Source organism: Panulirus ornatus, chromosome 35 (genome assembly GCF_036320965.1).
Source record: "Panulirus ornatus isolate Po-2019 chromosome 35, ASM3632096v1, whole genome shotgun sequence".
Classification (NCBI taxonomy): Eukaryota; Metazoa; Arthropoda; class Malacostraca; order Decapoda; family Palinuridae; genus Panulirus; species Panulirus ornatus.
Window position 1 is genome coordinate 976,462 of NC_092258.1, and position 24,718 is coordinate 1,001,179.

Here is a 24,718-nt window from a genome sequence, read left to right on the forward strand (position 1 = left end):
AGAGATGCGAAGAGGGAACTGGGTTTCCCGTTACTTGTTTTGACATCTGCACCAGTCGAAAACGTTCTGAAATTAGTCATAACGCTGAATTTAGTGAACAGACTTCATCTTTGAAAGAAATTTAGCAATGCAGCCGTTCAGTCTTCACGGCCATAAACGAAAGGAAGAAAAATAAGCACATTGGTGCAATTTACAAACCACAATAACAGGTTAATGCGACAACAATTAATAGGCTATATCTAGTCACTGGAGCCAAACTAAGTGTGCTGCACGTGAAGAATACGTATGTGGGAAATAATCTTGTGCTCAAACGAATTCATTGCCAACGTTTGTTAACACGTTACTCATTCGAAACTTCCGGAAATATTTATTACGTCACCTCTGGCAACTCACACATACTAAACGTCTGGCAGTGGCGTCTAGCCGTCAGTTCAAGCTCGGCTGCCGCAAGGTTAGCAGAAGATAAATGTTGCCAGTGGTCTTTGTTAAAACAGTTTTGAAGATATATTTCTAGTTACAAGTAAGTATTTTTGTGTGTATAGTGGAAGTTGTCTAAGTTGCAAACAGTTTCCATAATAAGAATTGTGATTATCGAATTTTAGACTTGAAACATTTGAAAAGAGCCTAATAATGTATTTATTAATAGGCATGTAAACATTTACATTGAACCAACATTTTTCTTATAGATTCAAGGATTGTACTATCAACCCTACCCCCCCCCACCCTCCTCCCCATCACCTCCTGTGCAAGAATCGCCACAAGAGGAAGGACCTTACAACACAAGACCCGTTGAAGCTTCCTTGTTTGACATTAAGTGAAACAAGACAGGTCATCAGCCGGAATGGTTGCTCCACACTCCACGGGTCATCTGTATCGATCTCTGGTTCGCGTTCCCAACAGCGGAGCCGACAGAGCAGCCGTTGATGTCATCTTCGACTTGTCAAGGGTGTCATCCCTGGCAGCTACGGTGTCTGTTTCCCAAACTTTGCCGTCTGCTCTCCAGCATCGGCTTTCCTTTTCTGACCCTGAGAACGCCAAAGGTCAGGCAACCTCAGTTACTGCTGTTCGACCATGTTCAAGGCTTCATGGGGGTCAGTCAGTCCGGGCTACTGCCTCGAGGCCATCGCCAAGGGATAGTGCTAGTCAGACAGCCCCAGTTATTGCTTCAAGGCCACGAAGTGTCAGAGGAGGTCAGGCAGCCCCAGCTACTGCATCATCATCGAAGACGGCCACCACCAAGCCCAACACCTTACCAAGGTGTGGTAAACGCACACATCTTGGAGAGTCTCAACAGGTAAATACGACACCAGCTGAATGTGATCAACCTCCTACCAAAAAGACCAAAAGTTTGCGGAAGCTGCCTAGTCAGGACGGCGCCAGGGCCAGCACCGACCACGTAACCCTCCCTCAGAGGAACGCCAGCAGTCAACCCTTATCCGCAGGTGCTGCACCGGCAATGTTACCTGTTCAGAGCCACTTGCAGCCAGCTGTGGTTATGACTTTACAGCAGCTGCTTCAGGAGCTGAACCTTCTACGATACAAGAACCAAGCTTTGAAACAACAGCTTTCCCTGTTCCACATCCTGTTCCGCAACAAGGAAAAACTTACATCTGTAGTAAGGACCTTGGGCATTCAAGTGCGCTAGGAATCCTATACAATTGTGCGCGTGGAATAAGCGCGACGACCTCGGTAGGCCAGCGTAGCAAAGCCTCTATTAGGAATTCCGTGTTGATGTGAAATTGTGGGCGATATACCCTTAAACCATCGTGGCTGTGTAATACTTATTAGTATTACCTCGTAGGTTGAATTTACAAAAAAATATTGTGATAACTATACCGAAAATAATTACCGGTATCGGTATGCGAACCATGGTGTTGGCCGTATATGTAAACAGTGAACCATGGACTTTTCTACGGTTTTATGTGTAGACGTGGATCATGAATTAGGCCACATCCTCGTATGGATATGTGAACTGTGTGAATTAGACCTTCATAAGGATATTAGTATGCTCACAATTTCATATGGACTTGCGGACCATAACTTAAGCCATGGCTTCATATGGACATGTTGATAGTGAATTAGACCTCGACTGCACGTGACCCTTGAAGAGGTTGCAGCTTCATACGATTATATATATATATATATATATATATATATATATATATATATATATATATATATATATATATATTTCAGCTTGTGTATCACCCCTAGATCTGTTCCCAGCCATGGAGGTGGATCAAGTACATTAGAGATTCACCTTTTGTAGAGATTTATATTTATTCAATTTTCCTCATTTGTGTGGTGTTACTTGGGTGTATTGTAAAGTTTCATTATGAAGTATGTATAAGTAAAAGACAAACCTTTGTAATAATTAGATATGATCATGATTCACCTAATAATTAAATATGATCATTATTCATGTAATGATTCAATATGATAATTATTCATGTAATAATTAAAGCTTTGGCTGTCAATAAAACTTCTACCTACTTCTCATTCTCATCTTACATGGAAAACATTTTAAGTGAGCAATGTAAATATTCTGTTCATGAATTTATACCTCATTATGATAAGTGAAATATACTTTATTAGAATATGAATATATATATATATATATATATATATATATATATATATATATATATATATATAATAAAGTTTTCAAATTTGTGTCGTCAAAATCATTTACTAGTGATGGACTGAATCGGACTTTCACACTGTTGTGACCGGGAGTAAGTGGGTGGAGACGACAGCCACCTTCTGACCTTTGTGTGGGAGATGTGCTTGACTCATTCTCTCACGTCATGTAGTTTCACCGGGCTGCTGAACTGTTCGTAGGTGGTATGGCTGCTGACTTCAGCTACACAGACGCACTGCCCAGCAGCAGTTAAATTTTCCAAAAGAAGGAACAAAGAAAGGCGCCAAGGGATGATATTTCCAATTAAGATTCATTCTGTTCTTAACGCTACCTTGCTAACGCGGAAAATGGCAAATTATATATATATATATATATATATATATATATATATATATATATATATATATATATATATATATATATATATATATATATTGGAAAGGATCACAATTTTGCGCGTGATCAAGATATTCCTATGAGTCCACGGGGAAAATGAAACTCGAAAAGTTCCCAAGTGCACTTTCGTGTAATAATCACATCATCAGGGGAGACACAAGAGAGAAATATAACAGTCAGTTGATATACATCGAAGAGACGAAGCTTCGTCTCTTCAACGTATATGAACTGACTGTTATATTTCTCTCTTGTGTCTCCCCTGATGATGTGATTATTACACGAAAGTGCACTTGGGAACTTTTCGTGTTTCACTTTCCCTGTGGACTCATAGGAATATATATATATATATATATATATATATATATATATATATATATATATATATATATATATATATATATATATATATTGCTGTTGGACCATATCAAATATTCATGGTACCCCAGTCACACGCTATGTGAATGAGACGCAGATGAGCCACTGTCATATGGTCGTTGCTCAACTGTTAAGTCGTCAGTACTGGTTCACCCAGAACACTAGTTCTGGAAGAGAATTATTTATACTTGTGCAGTGAAGTTATGTATTGCGCAAGTTGATGGCGTGAAAGAATATTGACGTATTTGGATAATATCAGAAAATTAGGATATTGTCAGGAAGTTTGTAGTGTTTCAACGAGAGGTTAGGTTCACTAACAAACGGTATGACAGGCACAAGGTAAACATCACCAAGATGAAATATCATGGTACATGATGTTAAGTAATCCCCACAGTAGATTCTGAGGAGGGTGAACAAAAGAAGAGAGCCTAAAGAAATTGAGCCCGTGTGGTTTTCGTGGCAGACTAGGAAATTACTATTCAGTAAAATGATTCGTGAAGAAGACTGATTTGCGTTGTTGCTAATTGTTTACTCCAGCAAATCTAGCCATACGAGATTAGAGGACAAAGAACCTGGACACAAGGAGACTTAGAAATGGACGAGTGACTTCACTAAGCTCACACGGATGATGAGGCAACCTTTCTTTAAGTCTCACATGATCAAGAACTTGTGTCAAATATCCTGAGACTTAGGCCTACGATCCCTGGAAGCAGTTGTAAAATGTACAGTACATATTGCCGAGGAGCACCTGAGTACAGTGGAGATTCTATTTTCATCATAATTAAGTAATCATTATTCACAAATTTTCAACAAATACCTGATGATTTGAACTGTATTTCCGGGCACGTACATACTGGAAGGTAAACAACCCTTCCCTGTATTTAACTAATGAAACAATAAATATCAAAGACAAAACAGGCTGGGGCGAAGATGCGTCAGTCCATTGCGCGAGGATTGGTGGGATGACATTGTGCAAGCATCATGCATGTGTTGTAAGTCTTCAGGTCGGCGCCAAATGCGTCAGCTGACTTTTCATGAGTGAAGGGTTAGCATGGCAAGTGGTGGTGGATGCTGGGTGACTGTACTTCAGCGAGCAATTTCTGACCCAAATTGCTAATCAGTTTTTTGATAATAGAGGTTGTTAAAAGAATTAGATACATTACTTGAAATGTAAACGTACATGCGAGTACCAAGTGATCATCAGTCTTTAAAAAACGAGTTCAGGGGAGCCCCATAGAAGGATGCCCTAGGGTAGGACTACTGAAATATTCAGATATATGTCATATATGAAGTTGAAAAGCAGTAGTTTAACCAAATCTCAGCTATGTGGGTTCTGGGTACTACCAATATCAATAGAGAGAAGTTCTCTGGCATACGATACGTTCGTCCCTTTCCTGGTTCTCGGTGGGAAACGTTCTGGGCAATCGTCTGTGATAAATGACTTGCAAACTTTCTATGTTACTGGGACCATAACATGTTTGAGGAAATTGTTGTGGTAAGTAAACATAATTAGTTCTTTGAGCCAAACTGGAGGCAGGGAAAAGGGATGAATAGAGAAATTTGAAAGATCAGAACGAAAAGGTAATACAAGTGGGTCTAGTAAGTGGGCCGTTCACCTATTTATTTGAAGACTTATTGCATAACCTTTTCACATGGTTGCTTATTTAGGCCATAGACCTATCGACTACTGGTGTCATTAAATCTGTCACTATTAACGTATAACCAACAGTTCAACTATTCTGAGTTCGTACGTACTCCAGTCACATGCAGTAAATGGGCGGTACCCTTTTAGTAGCTGGAAATAAAAACACGAAACACCCTCCTGATTGTGAGGAAAAATTTTGGGAGTTAAAAAATTTTGGAGGTGTTTGTTGGAAGGTTCTAGAGCATGCAAGAAGGAAGAGAAAACCAAGAAAAGAAAGGGAAAGGGGACGGTATTAAGTTCTGGAACATGCCAGGTACATTGCTTGTTTTTCTCTGCGGCACACTTGTAGTCGGCAGAAAGTACGACCATCTTCATGACTGGTGATGATGTCGAAAGTGTAATGAAGAATCATGCTACTTAAACTCTGAGCGTGTCTACGAAAGGTGATTGAAGCTACTGGTAGTTAGACGAAACTTGCAATGACACCCCGAACCTTAGTATAACTTGACAAGATTGCTAAAAAAATATTTTGGATGGTGTTACCGTCCATCCCATAGCATCACTATGGTTTCTTTAAGCAGTGAGACTTTACACTGAACACAGTCTTACAGATCATAAGAACAATTCGATTCTTCTCATATCACCATTAAATAAAATTCAACCATATTCATAAGTGAAGGAGATCAGGCTGGATAACATGCCGTGCAGTGGTAATCTTACAACTCACCAAAATATTCATCCTTCACTTTAGGTCTTGTGATTGCGTAAACCTGAGTATATGAATTTGCACATACGTAAAGCAGAATCATGGAATGTATACAAGTTTAAGAGCCAGAACAATACGGATGTAACTCTCCCTCGGTAACAAGTAAATGATAATCTCACAGGTACACTTACACTGTCTTCTGAGAATGATAAATAAGAATGGATAGTCCGTTCTACGAGCCCTTTATGCACATGACTGAGTTCCATTTTGCAGATTTTTCATGTATATAAGCACATGTAAAAAAGTTTTACAAACGTTTTCATAACATTTACAAAGTAATAAGCAATTCTACAATCAAAGTCTAGATAATGTTTTCGTTGGATCAAACAGGCTATGAGACCTGAAGATGAATATAAAGCTTGCTATCAGTATGCAAGAAATCAACAACGAAATGTGATTCAGGAGACAGGGTTAACGTTTTAGATAAGATAAAATGTTCCAGTGTTTGCGAAGGAGCCATGGGAAATGGGTAGTCCCCCATGCAACGTTATCATTTTCTATGAAGCTGTTCGTTTATCTCACAGGCAATATAGGGGATTCCCATGTAACTCAGGATGTTTATGAAACGTGGGAGGTTTCCTCACCATACAGACTGTGAACACTGACCTCCTTGAACTTAATCCCTATGTCCGGAGTTGATCACGCAGAAAGTAATGTTCGGTAAATGTTTAGAAAATTGTGTATTGTCGATCAGGGTCAATGACAAGACCACGCCCTCCCTAATTATTGTTGGCACTGATACAAGCTCATCAACTTTTACCCCTCAGGAAAACAGTCAAGTTTCGCCCCTGTACTGGTCGTTAGACGGTGGATTTCAACCTTCTCATACTGATCACGAATGATTGATAATGGAGCAATTGAGTTCATCCCAGGACCTAGAACTCTCTTCCTCTCCCTCACTTTTCCTTTCTCTTCCTTCCTTACCTCACTCCAGGAATCTCTCCAACAAAGTTAATTCCTGGATTTTTCTTGATCAGCTTCAGAAACATCTTAAGCATTAACGAAGCAATCGATTGAAATTAAAGAGTTGGTAAAGTATTAGTTTACATGTTAGTGATTAGATAACGAACAAAAAGCAATCGAATCGGCAGATAAAGATTTGCACTGTGTACCAATAAAGCTTCAATTGTTTCATGATTTTTAGTTTTTGTAAGCAACGTAAGTGTTAGGTTGTGAAATAATCTTGAATAACAGGATACAAGTTTCTGAGCGTTGTTCCGGTCAGTAGGATGGCCGACGTCTAGTATATGCAGGAATAAAGCACTGAGTTCTTGACTAACCCAACAAACTGTCAATAGTGTCATAGAAAGTATGTCGACGTCGCGTGTCGTTTCCCGGGCTGTCATAAAGGAAGATCTAGCGAGACTTTCATCACAAAGTCAGATGGCTAAGAACGTTTCTCGAAGCAATGCAACTACGGAAAAACTTCTTAGGTCTCACATGACCGTTTCAGTGGGAAATTGCGACAGTCAACACATATACGTATTTCAAGGTAACTTGAAAGTGTAGTTAAACAACTAAATCATATTCTATGTATATCCTTTAACGAAATCCAAATAGAGACAGTTATAACAAATGTAGAATATGTATAGATATGACAGATGTACAATAGGCAGGTATAACAGATTTTGAATGGAATGCCATTACATATAACAATGGCAGTAAGTGGATGATGATGTTAATGATATGATTACGTTGTATTTCATACATAAAATTCTTATCAGCAGACCACACTCTAACAAAATAAGCAATATAAGATCTCTACGTGGCACTAAACATTATATCATTTCTACCATACAAACTATTAGTTACTCTTAGTATGATGCAATACGTATAATTCTTTTTCTCAAACCAGTACATTTCTTGCAGTAAAAAAAAAATTGGTACATATTATAACCAGTTTATCAGTAAGACGATGACTAAGTGTCATATATAGACTGCATTTGACTAGATATTTGCATCATGATATATTACACTAACAAAACTATCTATAATTTCGAAGAATTTCGTTTTGTAAAGAAGTTACTATGATTTTCTATACCATTATTGAAGCAACAAAACTCTAACATTGGAGAGTACATAAATTTCCCCAATTCCAAAAAATGATACTAAATATGATCCATAGATGACGTAAATATTGAAGTATCTGGCAAATCTCGTCGCAGTTTTCTCATCGTATGTCATTAAGTTTCTCATCCTTTCTAATAGTTTTAATATCGACTTTGGAAGCAGGTGAGAGTGTGAGTGGTACCCTGCTAGGTAGACAACGGTGGCTTGTATTTAGTGAGGCACGGGGTTTACGTGTAGTTGCTGCACAGTTAATGTATAGTTTGTGATTCCACGGAGTCAGTGTGTGCTAAAGCCCAGTGAGTGATCGTAAGTTGATACTATAATTTGATTTGGTGTCTTGTAATCTAGTATGAGGTCGGTAATGCGTATAATGTTTTTCATAGTATTGTCTCACTGGGGATGTTTCTCAAACTAAAGCTTTTGCGCCATCTCTTCATTTTAGGGCCGCTTGGCTTGAAACCCAGTTGGAATACGCCAGTGATTTGAGATATTGTTTCTTTTCTGAATTTAGTTTGTTCAAAAGATTTTATTAGGCAAAAGATCAACCAACCCCAAAACTTATATTTTGGCTGCCCTCCCGTACAGTCTCAGTCCATGAAGCCAAAACTGCTTATAGATACCAGACTAAGAATCAAATTCAGTATTGGAACTTTGTATGTTGCAACGTATGATACAGCATGTTGCACTGTATAATACCGTATGGTGCAACGTATGGTACGGTATGTTGCAAGATATTGTACGGTTTGTTGCAACGTATGAAATACTTTGTTTCAAAGTAGTATTGTGCGGTATGTTGCAATGTTTTCCCATCGTTTTCTTTACATGCTGAAAGGGTAAGATTGTCTTACTTCAGGGTTCGGTTTCAGACCTCTAAAACAAACCATCTGACTTCTCTAGTTGAGAACGAGCGAGGGTTAGATGGTATGGTATGGTAATATATTTACTAGTAACCATAACTCCACTTGGTACAATAAGGGTTTGGTCTGGGACACAAACTGGTTGTTAACAATTACTCTCGTGAAGCTTCGAATCACTGTCTCATGGATCTTCTCATTAATACCCAGTGAAACCTCGACCTCCATACAGTCCAGATGAACAACAAATCACTAATCTTTAACTCTGTGAATCACAGAGCAGCAAGGACTTGAATATTCAAGAACCAAAGTTCACGCGAGTGTGGCTTCATTATCATAAGTCGAGGCCCGCAACTGCCTTGTACCATCACTTTACGCCTGGTTCTGTCATTAGGAGATTGATTACGTTTCAGCGGCGGACAAACGCTGTTTTCCGCAAATATCTCGTAAACGATTCATTGTATCATTATGATATTTCAGCACACTATCTTGACACCCGGGCTAAGTGTATGGCTGATATACCACATTGCTATGTGTTATGTGAGGAGTTTACTCGTGAAAAAAACTACAAAGCCGAGTAGTCATATTGACGCTTTCGAAGGAAAGTGTGCCCCCCCCCCAACACCCTCCCTATTCCCCCCCTTCTCGCCCTCATTATCCCTCCTCTTCTTCCCCTAACTCCTCCTCACCCAGCCTTGTGTCCCTCCCTATTTTTCCATAACTTTAGTATATAATTATAATAGAATGTTATGTAGGTGTGTATGTACAGGTATGATTATTAACTAACAGTATGGTATAATTCCAAAGACGCAAGACGTATTTCACGTTGATGATTCCTGTACAACAGCATATTTACATGTAGTTTGTAGAAGGTCGATTTTAGAGTCCTAATGGTCAACCAAGTGAACACGATGTACTGCTATTACCTGTGGTCTGGACCTTCTAGGAAATTTTAGTTTTTATTAGTACATACTGTGTACCTATCCATCATAAACTGTTAACCTGGGCCAGTTAATATACTGTCAGTTTGTTGACTGGTCTCTTTCATATCTATATGATCACGAAATTATAATCTGCATATATTTTCGCCCTCTATACATATATATATTATGCTTGTCATTACTATATATATATATATATATATATATATATATATATATATATATATATATATATATATGATACTGTAGGAATAGAATGATAACATGAGAAAACCAAATTTATTCGTAATCACTATCAAAGAAAACGTCATCGTCTTCATCATCACTGGCGATGTTAATAATAACGGGTTCGACTCCCTCGTGTATGTTGTCAGTCCTCCCGTATTCTTCTTCAAATTTACGGGAGTGCTGAACAGCTCCCGCCCACACGTCCTTGTGTACCAATTGCCTGGCTTCTTCCAATCTTGCCTTTAGGTCCGTCCGGGTAAACCGCTGGAGTGTGGAGCGCACATGACGCTTCATAAATCCCCATACTTGCTCGATGACGTTGAGCTTGGGGTGGCCAAGTGGCAACCGTATGACCTGGTGGCCCCACATACGGATGGTGTTGTCGATCTTATACTGGGGCTGTGGACGGTTCTGCTGGCAGAGGACCAGCAGCTCAGGGCGAGTGGCAGCAGGTGGAATGGAAATCTTGCGCTGCTCCAGCCACCTGATGAGGTCCGCCTTCCTGGTGGCTGTGGTAGGGCATCTACTCTCCTTCGTCAGCTGGCTGTGGTATGGTGCATTGTCTAGCACAAGTACCGATGGCTCTGGCAGTGACGGAAGGAGCTGCGTTGTTAGCCATCGCAGGAACAGTTCGGCATTCATTTCTCCATGATAATCACCCTGGTTGGTCTTGGCTGGGTAGCACAGGTATGAGCAGTCAACAAAGCCTTCGTCCGTGCCATCTGCGATCACTACAAATCGCTTCCCTTCACCAGGTGTTACCTGACGACTGTACGTGGTGTTGCTTGGAGCCTGTGTGGTATCTACCCACTCCCTACTGTGGCCCATTCTGGTGGTAAACCACGTCTCATCCACATATACCACCTTCCTTCCCTCCTCTCGGTGGCGCTGTAGAGCCCGGAGAGCGTTAATCCGACGACACACAACTTCCAGCGATTCCCTCCTTACGTACATCTTTCGCTGTGACAGTCTGTATTGAAATCCCACGGTGTGCAGGATCCGCCAAACTGTTGTGTCAGAGGTATCCTCCGGGAGGATACCATGTGTTTTCAGGTCGGCTGATATAACTCTCAGTGGTGAATATTGTTTTTCCGAAAACTTCTTGTGGATGTGGCGCCGTATTGCATCGACAGTAAAGTTATCACAAACAGCCGTTGTAGGTGGTGGTGGTGCCGGTGTGGAAGGGGAGGCTGTGGTGGTGGCGGTGTTGACTATGACCCTCACTTTTGACTCGGTCATGACCACGATGTGCGCAACTCGCTCGTAAGGCCTGTGTGCATAAAGAATAATGTTATGTAACACATTTCGTCTCACCTCACTATGATGATTAATATGACATCGCGACACAGTACAGTCTGCCTTACTTTCATATTTCATATGTATATAAATGTAATAATGTATGTTCAAACCAGAATACATTGTCTACGCACCTATTCAAACTTATGTACGTTCTACCGCGAGTGCAACACGAAGACCAAACGTTGTCCTGCATCCACGGGGGCAGAAGGACAACATTGTTGGTGATGATGATGATGACCGCGCGCGCCTCGGTGGTCGCTAGAGTTGTAGCCTCGGGATGGGGGTACCCCATACCTCAGAGAGGGGGAGGGGATATGGGCGACTGTGGATATTATATTAAGGCATATATTTCTTATTTAAAAACGTAAAGAACACATGAAGTAACCATAAACGATTTCATTTGGTTATCCAAAACCAAAACTGACTTCATCCTTCTGGTCGCCGTCGACACGTCGGTTATTAACAACGGGATTACCTGTTGCTTTCATGGTCGTTTGACGCACTCTAGTTTTCACGTCCACACACAATAACTGTATTACATATTATTGCTAATGTATGATACGTATATACATACTGTTATAACTATTATTTATGTACGTAATTAGAATACAACAAAATCAAATATAGACAATGGATGGTGTAAATATTGGGATGAAGACGGAAACGGGGAGGGAGATACTGCGATATTTGGGGGGGGGGGGGGTTAGTGGTCTGGGGATGTTCGAGGTGTTGAGGGAGGGTTAGACGAGTACCCCCACACTCGTCCGATTCTCTATAACGCCTTCGATATGATGACTGGCATAGGCTTAATATCACTCGGTAAACTCCTCGCATAGCACATATAACAATGTGGTGTCAGCCATGAATTAGGCCCGGGTGTTAAGGGTAGTGTGCTGAAATATCATAGTGATACAACCATTCGTTTAGCAGAAATTTGTGAAAACCAGCGTTTGTCCGCTGCTGAAACGTATAGTAGTAACTCGTGATGTTAATGTTTACGTTCCTTTCGTCCATGTTTACCTGGGATGAAGAGCGGCACTAATGTATAATAACCAGAGCAGCAGGAGCCACAGCCGCCAAGGCCGCTATCAGTCACTGCTTCTCACCCCGACATCCAAGGTCTTGGAACACCTTCTCCCGGCTCTCCAACATTCAATTTTCTGATTATATTCAGAAAAATCAGTTGACCTCACCAGGAATAAATTTGTATCTACAGTGTCGTAGAAATATTGCTTGCGTGATATATTGAGGTTGATGAGTTGATTGTAACATCAAAGACAAGACACAGAGGTCAGAAATGCTGTTGAAGTTCAGGCAGGTCATAATAACACAAAAGTGGAAGACAGAGGAGAAGGCATAAGAACCCACATTGAGGAACGTAAAATGTCGAACGAGATGCCGGTGGAAGAGGCGTGGTGACTGGTGCCTGGATCACTGTGGGTCTCCATGTGTGTAAGGGGCGAGGACGGGTCATACGTCGTTCGTACTTGGCGACTCGCCTCTGTGTTGCTTCTCGGGTGTGTGCGTGGTGACTGATATGTGTGGTGTAGTATATCATACTGTATCCTGTGACAAACTGGTATATGGTCACCAGTCTTCCTAGCATGCTTGCACATATCTTTTGCCTGTTTACCTACATGCAAACACTGGCCCACGTCCGTTACATGCCTGGATATCTGTCCTCATTGTGGCCATGCTGGCAACCCTCCTTTAACCCTTAGTTTTGGTTGGCCTTTGCCTGTTCTTCCTGCTTTGGGTGAAGATGGGCTCTGCCCTCCCAGTCATCTGTGTCACCTCTTTCATCCCCTCCGTCATAGATGTCTACATGGGGACGTTCCTCACGGCCATGGCCTCAGGGTACGGCAAGGTGGTGACAGGTCCGCATCACAGTGAGCCGGACGACTGTTGCTGTCCAGGAAATGTTTGCTCAGTGATTCCGCTTGACGCAGGTGCTGGCTACACACATCGAGATAATGTATGTTTCTCTCGTGAGGCAGACATGATGGTTATATGGTTACGTCAAGATCCTTAAGATGGCGAGATGAGGTATTAGGATGCCACGGCCAGAAAGTTTAGTGGTCGTTGTAAGAAGCTATTTATGTACTGGTGTTGTGGACATAATATTGTTATTTCTGACTATTGTTTAGGTTGTGAGGGAGATACGAGTGACTACGTATAACAAAGCCTTCCATAAATCCTTTGTTGTCTGTGAACTCGTAGCCCATGTCCTACGTAGCAAGTGTCTCTTGTGTCAAACTATCGCTTGGATGGTTAGTGACTGTCGTGCAGTTAGCTACCACTGCCGGAGATGTCGGCTTCCCCTCCTGGCCCAGGTTCATGTGTTACCTTTGACCGCATACGCATTGGTTGTTGGCATTCAGTCCAACAATCTCTCTCTCTCTCTCTCTCTCTCTCTCTCTCTCTCTCTCTCTCATAACTCGTCCACATGCAAGTCATACGACTCCGGCATGTACAATGCCCTGTGATGCACACATGGTCATCCCTGGTGTGTACAGTGCCCTGTGGTGCACACATAACCATCCTTGGTGTGTACAGTGCTCCGTGGTGCACACACAGCCATCCTTGGTGTGTATAGTGCTCTGTGATGCACACATGGCAGCCCCGGAGTGTACATAGAGAGTACTTTGAAGGGCCTCGAGATAGAAACTCTGTACTAAGCCGATTGTTTTTTTTTCCGCAATTGGGAGCATTTCTGTGGCGGACAAGTACTGAGAAAAATCTATATTTATCAGTAGTAAGAGAGAGTGCGAGACGGGAGTCGTAAGATAGCCATCCGGTGTGTGTGTGTGCGTGTGTGTCGGGGGACTGTTAAATATTGGTCTATGATGACGATGATGTAACCATCTCCAGGAATATATGATGACGCTTCTTTGCTCATTTTCAGGTCTTGTGCCTCGCGCCCCATCTGCGCCTGCTGCTGCTGCTGGAGACGCTGTCTTTCGCGTTTGTGGTGTGAGTGTTCAGGACACAAAAGGGCGAGTGTGGGACACTGCTACTCTTCATGCTCCTTCCTCTTGCTGGTGGAGGTTGGCGTGCGTCTCCACACATTATGTATGGCTGCTGCGGTGAGCTCGCTGGCAACACTTTTTATAAGATTCTTAAAGACGCTAACAACACTGATCACATCCTCAGGACACGCGCAGTAAACAACGACTTTCTCTTCCTACTCTGCTCATGTATGATCCTTCTCTTTTCTGTGTCTATCTATCTATCTATCTATCTATCTATGTGTATATATATATATATATATATATATATATATATATATATATATATATATATATATATATGGACAGGGAAGGGAACAGGACTTCCTCGAAGCTAAGCTGCAGGGTCCAATATGTGTTATGGAGTTGCGCGAAATAACATTAATTTTAATTTGATTAGTGGGTATTGTGGTTGGGATAATTTCAGTAGTATAACAAATAGAGGAACAGAAATATGTTGAATAACAACAATGCTATATTGGATGGGATATATAAGGTGAGGTGACTGAGGGCAGTGAGCTACAAGAGGTACAGGATTATGGCAAGGAAGAGGATAGACAGGTAGGTCGAGTAGTTCGAGGGATCCAGTGATGCCTGTGAGGATGCCAGATGAAACAGGAACACGTGGGAGTAGGACGTGGCTCCCAGTAGGAGGATGTGGGTGTGGCCCGTAACGCGGTTCCTGGAGTGTGCGGCGACGGCCGGTTTTGTATCTAGGTTGTAGGAGTGTCGTGGGTCCCTTGTTCTACAAAATCATGCAATGAAATGTCTACAATTAATCATCTTAATGTAATAACCAACTAGTGTCTGACTAAGACACTTTGTAACGTCAGGCTGCCTTCCTCCGGTGATATCCGGATATTTAAGAGTTGGTGAGGTCAGTTCTGGCAGGGGTAGCTATTCCCAAAGGGAATTGGAGACGTCGAAGGACAATGTCACAGGCTTCTGACTTCGCTCCGAACTGTTGGACTGAGATGAAGTCCGTAAGAGCGGCACCTCTCATGGAAATAGTCAGGTCTTGTATAATTACAGCGGTAGCTTTTGATCTGCCACCGCCGATCATCGAGTATGGGTGTCAGGGATCTATACTGCAGGTGCAGCCATAGCTTGGGGCACGAAACTCGTTTCTCCCGGCATTATTAGGTCGGGAGAGGTCACATGCGGCCGCCTGTCACCCAGTCAAGGCGTCGTCAATAACTTTGTGGGGCGACAGTGGGTCGCTACAGAACTAAAATGTGCTGAGTATTGTCTCCCCGCGATCACTTCACCGTCCGTACTATCTGTTGGTTCCTTAGTTAGTCAGTTGGGCTTCTGTTCACTTAGTTATCATGAGGCAATGGAAGTGTCTCTGCGAGGCATAATTTGCATCTTTCTCTTATCTGTAACTCCAAGTTGCATTCTTGTTTCATGTTCACTTAGGTCTTGTATATCACAGTGTCCGGAGTTGGTCTGCCTTACCAATGTATCAGGTATTAAATTCTTGACGATATTCCTCTCACTGTGTATGTAAGAGCTTCCATGAATTTCAGTTTTTCTTCATGGCGTTTTGTCATGAATGTACAGTTTGCTGTTATGGTTTCATTCTGTCACAAGTCTCGTTGACTTAAACCTTCTGTGTATTGTCACAAAACCCATCACTTGCTTTACACTCTTGCTCATAACAATACATCCATATCTGCTGGTGTGCTGCTGAAATTCCCTCTGTTCTCTTCACTCTTGTTCTTCATATTAGTATCCTGTAAACGCTCTGTTCTCATTTTCCTTTCCTCCAAAACATCTATAACATCCCATTACGAATGTTTATTGTAGTGAACGTTATAGCTATGATTTTATCAAGCATGTGTCGGCCTGTTTTCGGTGTTTGTTGTGGGTATTCTACGGAATCTGAAACAAAAATGTAACCAAGCGAGAAAATTATAGAAACGCAAATTATTACTTAGGCACCAGACTGTTTTATCAGTTTCAACTGAAACTATCAAAAGTTGCTTCAGCCTCTGTTCCTCTGCTTGTTGATTTACTTATTTACCTTTATCATTGTATAAAAGTTGTCATTGATAATGATTACACAAATCTTTGCATCATCATCATGGTAACTGTTCTTTTTTCAAGTAAACTATGTAAAGGAAACTCGTGTAACCGGCATATTTTCATATCTGGCACGACTTGGATCCGGCAGAAGCTGTATGTAAATAAGCTGATCATCGTTTGAGCATAGCCTTGCATTGACATCTCGTTGCAGAAGGTAATTAATGATGACTACATTATTCACGTTGAACAACGCAACATGATCTGTTCCTCTGCAGGTCGAGGAATCTGGTGAGGTCGCTGACGGAGGCGGCGGGGCGTCCAAAGTCCTAATTGCGTCTCGGGAACACGAGTCTCTAACCATCCTCGTGGCTAGACTGGAGACAGGACCCTCGTTGGTCAGGATCTGGAGAATGGAAAGGTGAGGCCACGTACCAGGGGCATGGAGAAATGTGGGCACTATGGAGAAGTGAGGCCACACAGTAAACTAATCAGAAATGCAACAATGTTAGTGGTAAGGCATACAGTAGGAGGTTGGAGGATTAAGGCATTCTGTAGGGGCTTGGAGACGTGAACCTTACACCTTTGTGTATGGTCTGTGTTACCTGATACGGACGGACAACTGAATACCCTATTGGGGGTCATCACATTTATGAAATATATATATATATATACATATATATATATATATATATATATATATATATATATATATATATATATATATATATATATTATATTTATTCATTATACTTTGTCGCTGTCTCCCGCGTTAGCGAGGTAGCGCAAGGAAACACTAAAGAATGTCCCAACCTACCCACATACACATGATTATACATCACGCCCACACACGCACATTTCAACGTATATATACATAGACATATATACACATATACATATTCATTCTTGCTGTCTTCATCCATTTTCGTCACCACCAAACATGAAATGGCAACCCCCCCCCCCTCCTCCCGCGCGGGCGTGAGGTATCGCTAGGAAAAAAACAAGAAAGGCAACATTCGTTCACACTCAGTCTCTAGCTGTTATGTACATGCACCGAAACCACAGCTCCCTTTCCACATCTAGGCCTCACAAAACTTTCCATGGTTTACCCCAGACGCTTCACATGCCCTGGCTTAATCCATTGACAGCACGTCGACCCCAGTGCACTACATCGTTCCAATTCACTCTATTCCTTGCACGCCCTTCACCCTCCTGTATGTTCAGGCCCCGATCGCTCAAAAGCTTTTTCACTCCATCCTTCCACCTCCAATTCGGTCTCCCACTTCTCCTCGTTCCCTCCACCTCTGACACATATATCCTCTTTGTCAATCGTTCCTCACTCATTCTCTCCATGTGACCAAACCATTTCAATACACCCTCTTCTGCTCTCTCAACCACACTCTTTTTATTACCACACATCTCTCTTACCCTTTCATTACTTGATCACTCCACCTCACACCTCTTATTGTTCTCAAACGTCTCATTTCCAACACATCCACCCTCCTCCGCACAACCCTATCTATAGCCCACGCCTAGCAACCATATAACATTGCTGGAACAGCTATTACTTCAAACATACCCATTTTTGCTCTTCGAGATAACGTTCTGGCCTTCCACACATTCTTCAACGCTCCCAGAACCTTCGCCCCCTCCCCCCACCTTGTGACTCGCTTCCGCTTCCATGGTTCCATCTGCTGCTAAATCCACTCCAAGATATCTAAAACCCTTCACTTTCTCCAGTTTTTCTCCATTCAAACTTACCGTCTGATTGACTTGTCCCTCAACCCTATTGAACCCTATAACCTTGCTCTTATTCACATTTACTCTCGGCTTTCTCCGTTCACACACTTTACTAGTGAAGTGTTTTAGATACCTGGGAGTGGACATGGCAGCGAATGGTGCCGTGGAAGAGGGACAGTGCGGGGAATATGCTGAGGCATACTGAGGGCGTCAAGAGGTAAGGCCTATGTGAGATGCTACTGAGGCAGAGAAAGGCTGAACATACTTTGATGTTAGACAAATGATATATAGGCTATGAACAGAACTGGTCCCGAAATTTCACTCCCTGCATGTTTCAGTCTTAAGACCTCGCGGCTTAGCACATTCCATTTTTCGCTAGATAACCTCTTGCAGAAAGCAGACGCCTTCGTCTGCCTAACTTATGGCATCTCTACCCACCATCATGTTTTACTGGTATGCACAGCAGATGAAATTAGAAATTAAACGTCGTCTGGCGGCATGGACCAAGATGATTTTTGCTAGTAGATAAAGGCTGTAGTAATGTGGTGTAAGTAGGGTTGGCGTCATTACCTGACGCTGATATGAAGTTTCACTTGTTGCAGCCTGACGGCGAGGACTCTGCTGCGGCTGTGCGGGCTGGTGGTGACGTTCTTGGGAGTTGTGCTGCAGTTAAGCCCCGACCACCAGTGGACCTGAACAACAGATGAATGTATCACACGCTTCGACCACTGCTTCTGACCTGCATCGTCCGACCTACAGTGACGGTAGGCCATCTGTTCTCTGGCCAACAATGATGCTGGGCCACTTGATATTTACATGGCCAATGTCGCCTTAAACCACATCTCCCTTAGCTATGAGTGATATGGTCCTCCACTCTTCTGACCGGTGGTCTAGGGTCAAACTGTGCCAGTAGGCAGGTCTGGTGTAGGTATTAGTTCATATTATAATGAGAAATACAGGAAGGATTTTGAGTTATATTGAGTATTATGATAAAAATATACATATTACTGTGGTTTACGAAGCGTTGCAAGTGGGATCAGTTAAATTTTGATCACATAACCCTGTGACTTCTCGTAAATGCCTTCAGCAACTTCAAGGCTGCGCTACAATCAGTAGTAGCAAAATGATAGTCCTCGATGGGTCTACTTTTCATTCACTGACGATGGTACAACCTCATCGAAGGTGATTTTTCACTTGCAGTATAACTTAATGCAGGTAGAGTCTGGTTTAACGCACACTCGTGTGAGAAATATATATATATATATATATATATATATATATATATATATATACCTACCTTACTATATCATCCTGCCTCAAGAGTCCTTTTTATCTTCGTGTGGCTCCTGCATCACTCGGGAAGGTGGACACGTCCACTGGTCGAGAGCACATGTCATGAAGTGTTGAGGTTGTGTGGTGTGCGTCACGTGTAGTAAGTGTTTGGTGTGATCTTCATGGTAGTGGAATGTGGGCATGAAGAGTCATGGGATATGGTGAAACGGTATTTGTCGTGTTGTATTCATAAATGTCTTCTTTGAATGATCTCTTTTGCCTTGCTACTTTGTGTTAGGAGACGAACAACGAAATCATATGCGATCAAATATAAAGTACCAAAACCTAAGTAAAGTCCTCAGTCTATTTTATTCAACCCATCAATAGCAAGTTTCTCCCCGTATACCGCATAACTATTTAATTTCTTGTTTTGAATTCTTCTGTTCGTCCTTTGTCCCTTGAAAAACAAGCAGAGTGTCCTCACTCGCTGTACACATAGGTAATATGTCGCATAATTTCTAAGATCTAGAGGAAGCTTTCATTTAGACTTGTGTACTTCCAGGTACAGATGCCATGTAGGCAAACACCTGCAACTCTCGTTATTAACTTTGTTCTGTAGAGACAAATTACTGCTCAGACCTTCCTCCAAAGGATATATATATATATATATATATATATATATATATATATATATATATATATATATATATATAAACAGATCTGAATAATCATAATTTATTTTAAATCGACTGTGAAGAGTAGGAAAAATCACTGTGGGTTATTTAGGAAAGTGAAAATACCTGTGCTTAATGTACAGAGAAACTGGTAAGACATCTTAGGAAGCTATAAACATCACTAGGACCATCAGGAAGGAAGACAGGCTTATATATATATATATATATATATATATATATATATATATATATATATATATATATATATATATATATATATATATATATATATATATATCCTCACAACCGATCGTAACATTCTAAAGATAATGAGTATAATGATGTTTTCTCTGAAGTCAGGTAGAAATAAGGTAAAAAATCTCGTAATTTAAGTCCAGTTTCATTCACAGAGCAGCAGCAGTCATAAGGCTCTACAATAGACTTAATATGTTCAGATATATAAACAATCTATAGGAAATATGTTGATATACTAGTGATCCATAGGAAATATGTTAATATACTAATGATCCACAGGAAATAATTAACATTTAATATTCAAAATTAGTTATATCTGACTCACTGAAATATTTGCATAAATAAGTGCATGTATGTAATCTCTTAAGGACTTGTTTTCCTTTGGCGGAGACTTTAGTATCCATATGATTATATTTCATATTACATTAACTAAATCATGTATATATAAAATGCAAAACAGGCTTGACTGTAGCGACTGACTCACAAAAGTAGGTCTGTAGTGCTGCTCTCACCAGTGCTAGGAATACTCACCCTGTGCTGAGTTCAGTTCCTCCACACACTCGTGTCTTTATTTTCCTCTCCATCTTTGATATTCTTTTTTTCTTACCCAACACGGAACATCTTTCATTGATAAACTAATCCATAACTGGTTTGCCAAGACGTGGATCTCTAAGCTGATGACCAGTAAAGAATATCATCTTTCAAACTATTTGAAACCGTATGAAAATTACATGTTTTCATATGATATTACAGTAAACTATACATCTTCAGTGTATCACATCAGTATAGATACAAATTTATAATAAATATATATTAGGATCAGTGACAAACAGTCGCCTCTTAAATCAGTAAAGAAAGACCCACGGAGGCACAGATGTAAGTGAAAGACTTCTTGGGTCAGCTGCCAATGCTGGAAGCTGACATATCAACCAGCTGTCGCCATTATAATTTGTCATTAGTGGTTTGTAAACAGATGCTTGGCTAATTATGGATTTATATCAAATAATACACACGTCACATGTATGAGAATTATGTACCAGTTAAAGCAATTGACTGTGACAAAATTAGATGAGATCTTAGACTAATTACTTCATGTAATCGGACAAAATTAATAGACTTACAGATGTTATGTCCAGTAGAGTCTACCATATCCACACATAAGTATTTTGTACATTAAACCAGTCAATGTTAAATCCAAGGATTCTGATTTAATATAAAACATCACCCAAGATTCACAGTACATGAAATTTCTTCATACAAGTACATAGCGACAGCAAATATAAAATTCATCACTACTTAATGTACATCTAAGTCATATAAAATTCTTAAAAATACAGAGTAGATGTGAAGGCACAGAGGTTCTTCAACCAAGACTAACCAAAATACCTGTCACTCTTCTATCATATAGTGTAGTCACTAGAGTTACATCACAGGTTATCCTCAGTAAATATATGGCATTTCTATCGTGATGACATACATATTTTTGTCAGTAAATTAGTTATCTAAACATTATCAACATTTTTGTTTCTTATTTTGATAAAAAACTGTAAAGTTAATAATTAGTATTTGTTACACATGCCATATTCAGAAGTCAGACCTCAAAGTAAAACATTATCTGATCATTCATGACTATAAGAACCATACATGCAGCCAGCGTGTGTGTGTATAGTCTCGCAGTTATCTTGAACTGAAGATGTTCATAATTTTTCAACTGGTGATTATAACGACGTTGACGGCCTTAATGACCCTAGCAATCGACAAACATAAAGCTCAGATGACCAACTTAATGAGTGTTAAGCATTGTCTGATATGACTTCACGTGGCAGAGTGACTGAGGTGGAGGGAATTAGTGAGACGGTAAAGCTATAACATAATACAGAGGTGTCTGTCTGTTATGTCATCATCTCTTGGTTTCTCACACAAGAGAATCCTCCAGTGACACCATGAGTTGGTCCTGACGAGACCTTAAACCTACACTTACAAAGTAAAAGGAACCTCCATGTGCAGTATCGAGTCATCTGGCAGCTGGCTGGGCTACACGCCCTTGCCTGGTAACATGACACTTGGCAGACAACCATCCTGGCCGTTTTCAAACAAAACATCTAGGGATGTTTTCAGAATTTGACGATGCAGTCCTTCTATATTGTATAATTTGTTAATTATGACTCATATCAGATGTGCTTATTTTCAGATTTTTTGAAGAATTTAGCATTTCGCTACAAGAATTCTATTTCTCCCGGGAGACTGCAGACCTCGTGTAAGCTTTCATAGTAAAAGCTTTATCGTCTAACTTTGAAGAAGATGGTCCTGAACATATGGCACTGGCGGTACACAACTCCAGCATAGACACGTCCCTTAGACTTCTGCTTGAGTGTTGCTTCACCGCTTCTAACAGGATGACTGAACATTATTTGGTCTAGTAAGGCTAACTGTTAAACACACATTAAATGACAATTCAGTAAGAATTAGAAATAAACACATTTTATATTATTGTGGTCAGTTAGTGATGGTTGATCACTTGGTCTTGAGATGCTGCTTCTGGGCAGTCATGACATGTTGTATGAGGCGGTGAGGGGAGGAGCAGATGGCCTCGGCCAGGGTGCTGCCCGGCCTCAGGGCCAAGATACGCTCAGCGGCCATCACCACCACTTGCAGTAGCTGCACAGGTGCATTGTCGTGCAGGAACCCAGACATAATCCCAGCATCACTGTTTCTTTTCCTGTGGTCCTTTGGGGTGTGGTAATCTGGCAAGGGTTTTGTACTTCCTCCTGAGCTGAGCTCGTGGGTGGTGGCTGTGGTGGACGTTACGTGGCAGTAGTAAGTCACAGTGATACTAGAAGTGTCTGTCATCAAGGGGTGCTCACTCTGATGCAGTGTGTTTGAAGGGTCGGTGAAAAGCGCCTCAGAGCCAGATAGAGGCCACTCAACGTCCGGGCAAGGATCAAGCTGTTCCCACTGTGTCTCCCACTGGAAAGCCCGCACTGCCACCCGCCCCTCTCCACCGCCGCCCATCACCCCCCACGCCACGCTGACTCCCCCTGCTAAGGTGCGGGAGAGCAACCGCAGCAGTGTGGGAGAGTAGAGGTGTTTGAGGGAGCACAAGGTGTCCACGGGGCTGCAGGGTGGGACGCTACCCTCAGGATGGGAGCGTAGGTGGCAGGTGATGAGTGCGAAAATAATCTGGCCAACGTGATGCACGAAGCATCTCTCCGAGGGGCCGGCAGCCGTAGCCCGCTGGTGACCCGCTGACCCCCGCCACGCCTCACATCCACATCCCGTCAGTCTGGAAAACATGACCTGGTTACTGACGCACCACAGGCAGGACATATACATGAACACATAAAATTAACCTATTTGGTTATCGCTGAGTTAATACATGCACTGGTGTGTCCTATGACTTCTATCCCATGGAAGGGTGATAGTTCAAGCCCTTCCACCTTCTGTCATGATGCTATGATCTACTATTTCCATTCTTTGAATTCTTCCTTAATCCCCATATCCCCAAGAATCTTCCATATCACAGCCCGTTCTCTGATCATTATCTCTGATACTGTGGAGAACCCAGCGTTGTTGTAACCCTTGATATATCGAAAGCTTTTGACTTGGTACGGCAATGGTGTCTCATCTCCAACCTCATCTCTTTTATCTTCCCTCATCATATTGCTCCCTCATATCTAGATTCATCCTTTATACAACGAAATCCTTTCTTCAATAGATAACCAAACTCACTCTAACGCCGAAGAGTCAACACTGCGTTTCTAAACATACCCAAAATCCACTTCCATACTTTATCACTCTAATTGCGTCGTTTCGATACTTCCCCACTAAATTCAGCCTAGGAAAGATCATTTCTGCTGGGTTAAATCTGGTCAAGTTTAATGCCTCTGAATCTTTATCCAACTCTCGCTGAACCTCTGCATAACTTTCCCATCTCTTTTTCAGAGCTCTGTAATTTCAACACTCGACATGCTAAACATCATTAGTTTCAGTATAACATATAACATTTTTTGGAATCGCACAGTACATGGAGAGCTAAGTCTGCCTCCGAGAACCTGCGCATTCTTTACAAGCCGTGTATAGTAGCTGCTACCACGGCACAAAGGATTTATCCGTGCGTGTATGGAGTAAGCTCTCACATCTGGGGAGATTCTAGTTCTAGAAAAACAGACAGTTCAGTCTAAAGCAGCCGACTTAGCTTTCCAAGAAAAAATGCGACCTACCATCTTTATAAAATAGAGATTTTTCCACTTTCTCGAGTCCTTAATATTTACTTCTTTTAACCCTTTCATAATTCAACTAAGGATCAGGTTTGATGTCCACCTATGTCCATGTCTGAATGAAAAATGCACATATAAGGTGAAAGAGCAGAAAACTAGTATGGCATTGATTTTGAATTACTATTACAAGTATTAGTTACTATTAAAGTCACCCCTTCACACCTCGGAATAGGTTTTCTATGAAATTTATTTAAAGAAAACCAAATATTTTTTTTTACCATAACTTACTGAAAAGGTAAATGTATAAAAAAA

At 41.3% G+C, this 24,718-nt stretch overlaps 2 protein-coding genes, 1 long non-coding RNA gene and 1 pseudogene across 5 annotated transcripts in view; 2 read left to right on the forward strand and 2 right to left on the reverse strand.

Moving 5' to 3' along the window:
- The first annotated feature begins 415 nt into the window (after nucleotides 1-415).
- Nucleotides 416-2,492, forward strand: LOC139760220 (uncharacterized). The gene is made up of 2 exons (XM_071683150.1): nucleotides 416-520; nucleotides 687-2,492. Exon 2 carries the CDS (start codon nucleotides 842-844, stop codon nucleotides 1,643-1,645), a length of 804 nt encoding a protein of 267 aa, XP_071539251.1. The 5' UTR covers nucleotides 416-520; nucleotides 687-841; the 3' UTR covers nucleotides 1,646-2,492.
- A 5,573-nt stretch (nucleotides 2,493-8,065) lies between these two features.
- On the forward strand, nucleotides 8,066-22,679 carry LOC139760056 (uncharacterized). 3 transcript variants are annotated; one of them, XR_011715224.1, is made up of 5 exons: nucleotides 8,066-8,199; nucleotides 14,121-14,301; nucleotides 16,527-16,669; nucleotides 18,591-18,752; nucleotides 22,381-22,679. It is a non-coding gene; the product is annotated as an uncharacterized lncRNA (long non-coding RNA). The 3 variants fall into 3 exon arrangements; XR_011715225.1 differs by lacking the exon at nucleotides 22,381-22,679 and having other exon boundaries at nucleotides 18,576-19,274; XR_011715223.1 differs by lacking the exon at nucleotides 22,381-22,679 and having other exon boundaries at nucleotides 18,591-19,274.
- Nucleotides 9,968-10,899, reverse strand: LOC139760221 (uncharacterized; annotated as a pseudogene).
- LOC139760055 (uncharacterized) overlaps nucleotides 21,168-24,718 on the reverse strand; it is a 55,188-nt gene continuing 51,637 nt past the window's right edge. The window contains exon 4 of the mRNA XM_071682821.1: nucleotides 21,168-23,472. Coding sequence (XP_071538922.1) covers nucleotides 22,704-23,472 — 769 coding nt within the window. The 3' untranslated portion in view covers nucleotides 21,168-22,703. The remainder of the gene's footprint in view (nucleotides 23,473-24,718) is intronic.